General features: G+C 39.7%; 1 protein-coding gene across 1 annotated transcript; it reads left to right on the top strand.

The window, feature by feature from the left end:
• Window positions 1-2,510: 2,510 nt before the first annotated feature.
• LOC143852822 (strigolactones hydrolase CXE15-like) lies at window positions 2,511-3,760 on the top strand. Its single transcript, XM_077362434.1, has one exon. The coding sequence runs from the start codon at window positions 2,551-2,553 to the stop codon at window positions 3,559-3,561; it is 1,011 nt and encodes a 336-aa protein (XP_077218549.1). The 5' UTR covers window positions 2,511-2,550; the 3' UTR covers window positions 3,562-3,760.
• The last annotated feature ends 2,336 nt before the right edge of the window (window positions 3,761-6,096 follow it).

The raw sequence follows: 6,096 nt of genomic DNA, 5'->3' as shown, positions 1-6,096 counted from the left end.
ATGTAGGCAGTGGCCCATCTAATGGACGGTTTGGATCATCCTATGGTACGGGCCATATCGTACATTTTAATAAAGTGAGGAGTGTGATCATCAAAATACGGTGAGTATTGCCATTATAAAATATGGTGGTGAGGACATTAGCACTATATATAATTTGAAACCATCATTGTTACTTGGATGTTCCCACGCGGGTCGGGTTCAACCCGAACCCGACGGGTTCAACCCGAATTTGGGTTGGGTCTGGTTAAGCTTTTTTGCAAATCGGGTTGGGTTGGGCTGAGAAAAATCAACCCGAATTGGAAATCGGATCGGGTTGGGTCGGGTTGGACTGTCGGGCAACCCAACCCGACCCGAAATCCGAATTTGGGTTCCATCTGAAGAAGTTCTGTATATGTGTTTTTCTTTTTCAACATTGAAATAGTCTCCACAGTTCACAATGGACAGTTTGGATAATCCTATGATGCAGGCCATACCGTACTTTAATAAAGTGAGGAGTGTCATCATCAAAATATAGTAGTGCGGATAACATTTTCCTTTGTTAATTGTTAGTCCCTGTTTGATTTGGATTTTGAGAACCGATTGTGAGTTAAAAATTGATTATTGGTGACTCACTATTGATTCTCAAAATTCAAAACAACCCGGCTTGAGTTGAGGTGGTCAACAATAGGGGTGTAAACGGATCGAATTCGGAGCGAATATGGCTATATCCGAATTCGATTACAGTATACACTATCCGAATCCGAATTCGGATTCGGATTCGACGGATATTTAATATCTATTACCGAATTCGTATCCGCCGGATATTGTTCGAATTCGGATATTATCCATATCCGTTTATTCGGTAAATTCGAACATTTTATTGCGGCACTTTATCTTTTTTCTCCTTCTTACTCGAATGAATTTTCCAAACCCTAAAACTAGACCTCTACATTCTCTTCACAAAATTAACTCTCAAACCCTAAAATATATGAGATCTTCTTCTTCCTTTTAAAACAAAGGCAGAGAGAGAGGGAGGCGGTGGGGATGGATGATGGTGTTGGTAGTGGTTTTTGAGTTTTTCCTTTTTTTTGTATATGATGGAATAAGTTTGGGCCATTTTTGTTTTTTTTTTTTTCTAAAAAGAAAATTCACTTTTCTTTTAGAAACAAAAGATAGTGTGTCATTACTAAAAATAAATATTAATGATATTATTAATAATAAATAAAAAGGATTTACTTCTCGGATTCGGATGTTAAACGGATCGGATATACCATTTACCATATTCGCATCCGCTAAGAGCCGGATATCTCATAAACGGATTCGGATAATATCCGCTTGAGACGGATTCGGATAATATTCACTTTAAACGGATTCAGAAGCGGACGGTAATCGAATTTCCGAATATCCATTTACACTCCTAGTCAACAATTGGTACCATATCAAATCGGGTCAACCCGACCCAACCCCACCCGAATTGGAAATCAGGTTGGGTCGGGTTGAGGAAATTGAAAACCGGTCAAGTTGAACCCAGTCTTTTGAAAAAATAAGGGACTATAAGGGCTTACACCATATAAAAACTCAAAGTGAGTAATTCATGTATATGAAAGTAATTCAAAAACGGAGCTACGTTCTACAAATAAAAAACGAAAGTGAAAATTACTAAAGCCTATTGATATTTGCACTGCCATGTTTCAATAACTGCACAAACTCAGCATGTCGTTTCTTTTTTAATGGGTTTCTTGAGAGCTTTTTGGGAACGGTAATAACCCTTATTTAAATAATAAAAGACACGAAGAGTTAGTGTAATTATCAAAACATGGTAGTTCCAATATCAGTAGCCATAGCCAAATTACCATTGTTTTAAGAGTTAAAGTTTTCAAAATCATTGCCATTCCAGGGGTATCCAACAAACTTTACCGGCGTCTCTCTGTCCGGACATTACAGCAAAATATTCATTAGATTTGGGGCATTATTTAAATTTTTTTAAGTAGGTAAGTTGGGATTCAAAGTCCAACCCCTTATTATTTTAAAAATTATTCCTTGAACATTATCTCAACCCCTTATTATTTTAAAAATTATTCCTTGAACATTATCTCAACCCCTTATTATTTTAAAAATTATTCCTTGAACAGGAGTAAATTTTGATCATTTTGTTTGAAGTAAGACTCATTATTTAATGTGTTATCGTAAGTCATAAATAATAGTATTAGGTGACTGATCACTACCATATTTTTATTATGGCACTACTCTCTTCTTTTTAATCAGCTATCAAAGGCTATTTCAATTACCAAACACCTCACAGAGAGCTAATCAAAACAAAGTAGTTAAGTAGTTAGTGCCATTATCAAAATAAATAAAGTCGTTTGTAAAATATTCTTAGAACAAGGTTCCCACTCTTTTGACTGGATTAGTATTCTTCAGACTAGTCTACTTTACATTTTCTAAGTCCAGACAAAGTCACATGAGAAACTTCTTTCTTCCTTCTAAAAAACACTTTCCACTCCCATATAAAAGGGAAACGGAGACCTTCTCATATTTCCATCCCTTCTTAGTTAGAATTGGACTCTCACCATGATCTCCGAAAAGACTCTAGTCGACGAAGTTTCCGGTTGGCTCCGGGTTTTTTCGGACGGTTCCGTCGACCGGACGTGGACTGGACCGCCGGAAGTTGAATTCTTAGCCACCCCTATTGCCCCCAACGAAAAACTTTCCGACGGAGTCGCAACTCGGGATGTAATCATAGACTCAAATTCCGGCCTCTCGGTCAGAATTTACGTCCCTGAAAAAAAACCCGACGACAACCAGAAACTCCCACTACTCCTCCACTTCCACGGAGGCGGCTTTTGTATAAGCCGAGCCGAGTGGTACATGTACTATCATTTCTACACTCGGCTCGTCTCCTCGGCTCGAGCCATTTGCGTCTCGGTCGAAATGCGTCTAGCCCCGGAGCACAGGCTCCCGGCCGCAATCGATGATTGCTACTCGGCTCTCCATTGGCTCCGAGCCGTGGCTAGAGCAGAGTCGTCGGAGCCGTGGCTCGAAGCCCAAGCTGACTTTAGCCGAGTCTTCCTTATAGGTGACTCCTCGGGGGGTAATCTCGTACACGAGGTGGCGGCTCGAGCCGGATCCGATGACTTGGAGCCGCTCAAATTAGCCGGGGGGATTCCGATCCACCCCGGCTTCGTCCGAGCCGAGAGAAGTAAGTCGGAGATCAAGAACCAATCCGACTCGGCTTTCTTGACACTCGACATGTTAGACAAGTTCTTGGCTATGTCATTGCCACTTGGAAGCACTAAGGACCATCCGATCACGTGCCCAATGGGGTCGGCGGCCCCACCTCTTGCGGGGCTCGAGCTGCCGCCGTTCTTGATTCCGGTGGCTGAGTTGGATCTGATTCGGGATAGCGAGTTGGAATATATAGAGGAAATGAAAAAGGCTGGAAAAGACGTGGAGTTGCTTCTAAGCCAAGGCGTGAGCCACTCTTTTTACCTTAATAAGATAGCCGTGGACTCGGACCCCAAGACGCGTGAGGAAACTGATAGGCTAATCGAAGCCATCTCGGACTTTATAAAAAGGCACTGAGGCTCCCACTTTTGGCCTATGTGGTCCCACTTACAATATTTTAAATAATATATCCACCTTTTTTCTTGCATCTTGTATTTGTGTTTTTCAAGAGTGATGTAAGCCGGAGCTCCTTTGCCTCTCCCATCTCTTCAACTGTCGCTTGCTTTGTCTTTCTTATGTGAAATAAAATATCATACTTTCGGGTATGTTTGGTCACCGTGAATTATTTTTCCTGGAATATTAGCTGATCTAATGCTGAGGGAGAGTGTGAGAGGAATGGATACGAGGGGGAATGTGCGAGGACAGGGGCGGAGTCACGTATGTAATGAGGGGGGCAGCCGCCGCCCATGAATTGAAAAAAAAACTAAATAAAGTCCATGTTTTAAAAGTTTTGGAAAAGTTTTTCTTCGCTTTTCTAGAAAACAACAGTTGAAAAGTAGCAAAATATAAAAATAAAGTAGGATAATGAGACTTTTCATGGATCATGAAATTGGTTCACTGCACGTGGATAAATTCTCCATTTTGACGTTTCATCCCCCACCTTTGACATTTTCCTTCACCGTTGAAACTTAAAAAGAAAATGTCAAGGACTCAAGGGGGGTGATTTTATCTATCAAGGGGGGAATTGGGAAAATATCACTGCCCTAAAATAAACCCTAACTTGAAATTCACACTAAAAAATTAGAGTTCTTTTTTCCTTTCTATGGAAACTACTCACCCCTCCCACTCCCATGATCCCACCGTCCCAAATCGGCAACTCTCAAGCCGTTCGATTCAACTTTGCCCCTCCCACTCCCATAGTCCCACCGTCCCAACTCGGCAACTCTCAAGCCGTTCGATTCAACTTCACCCCTCTCACTTTCTTCTAAGAAGTAAAGAAGAAGAATAAGAAGAAGAATAAGGAGGAGGTAAGGGCAGATTTTTTTCCTTTTTTCTTTTATTTTTTGTATTTCTGAAGACTAAAGCATTTGATTGATGAGATTTGCCCTAGATATTTATGATAAAACCCTAGAAATTTACAGAATTGGATGGCAGATCAATGGATGACTGACAGTTTGATTACTTACATTAAAAATGATATATTTTTGTAGCATTGATAATGAAACAATCATGCATTGCTTTCAGAACATGATCGACTCGTCGAGGACAACTGTAGTGAGTTTTTCATTAACAATGTAATTTTTTTTGGATTAAATATATTATCTTATTTTGCCCCTCTTATATATAAATCCTGGCCCCGCCACTGAGTGAGGAGAGGGTAAGAAAAGCCAAAAAAACAAAGGTGACATAAAAACTCTACTCAAAATATGATCGACTTTTTCCTTGTATTTTAGCCCCTTCTCTGACCCTCAACTCTCAAATCTCTGGTTCTGCCACTGCCCTTCCCCTCTCGTACCACTTGGAGACACTAATTTATCATGAAAAAACTATCACAGTCAGACATGGCCATAATTGAAAATTTTTAATTTGTTCTTTAGCAATTTGTTTTTAATTCTGTACAATCTCTTTCGTGGGGAAATTTTAGTCCCACTTGGAAGATAGATGGGAAGAGGTGAGTGAGTTTATTAAAGAAGTTTGGTTTCCTGACATTCTTACAGATTAAGAAGAACAGGGACTTGGGGAAAAAATCTTCACATGTGAGCGCACCGAGCCGACCAGCTAGTCCTGACTTCTGCTCCTGACGTGACTTGCTTGCATGTTTGCATTAATTAATTATATTTTGGAAGGAAAAAAAATCCAAAGACGGAAAGTCAAAATGACGGCTGTTTTGGTCATTTTCACTGTATTGTCTTTCGTTGTTGTCTTCTTGTACACGTGTCATGATGGGGACTCTGTTTTTGGGTTTCGATTTTCCTACCAGTCCTCATTTTGGAAAATGATATATAATTTCTCTCTTTTTTTTTCCTGGGCGACCCCCTTTTAGAGTAAAAAATTACGTTAAAAATTAATACACTAGAGAGGGTGGCGGAGGGAAGAAGGGGGGTAAATATATCACTTCCTTGTAGTTAAAGGTACTTCCTTGTAGTTAAAGGTAAATCATAGCAACCCAAGCATGTTTTGGTATACACCCATGCATCTCGTCTTTTAGTATTTAAAGAACTTTTTTTTTTTTTTTTTTGATGGGTAAGCTGGGGTTAGGCAGACCCCTATCAGAAAAATAAAAATAAAAATAAATAAATAAATATATATATATATATATATATATATATATATATATATATATATATATAGAGGAAAGTGAAGCTACACCACCGGTGTAGCTAACTTAGCTACACCGCCGGCTTAAAATACAATGGGCCTACATTGTTTTGGTGATCCAAAGAATTCATTTGATTGGCCCTCACATAGATAGGGTGTCCACCAAAAATCAGCTCCATAGGATCATCCCAACCCTACGATTTGTGGAGGCAAAAATGAACGTGTAAAAACCTTCACAAATTTGTCCATTTTTGCCTCCACAGTTGGAAGGGTTGGGATGATCCTATGGAGCTGATTTTTGGTGGACACCCTATCTATGTGAGGGCCAATCAAATGAATTCTTTGGATCACCAA

The sequence above is a fragment of the Tasmannia lanceolata genome, unplaced genomic scaffold (genome assembly GCF_043159265.1).
Source record: "Tasmannia lanceolata isolate RefF3 unplaced genomic scaffold, GAP_Taslan_0.1 ptg000019l, whole genome shotgun sequence".
Taxonomy (NCBI): Eukaryota; Viridiplantae; Streptophyta; class Magnoliopsida; order Canellales; family Winteraceae; genus Tasmannia; species Tasmannia lanceolata.
This window is presented reverse-complemented; position numbering and strand designations above follow the sequence as displayed.

Excerpts from the sequence above, each read along its gene's own strand:
- LOC143852822 (XM_077362434.1), top strand. The coding sequence starts at position 2,551 with ATGATCTCCGAAAAGACTCTAGTCGACGAAGTTTCCGGTTGGCTCCGG.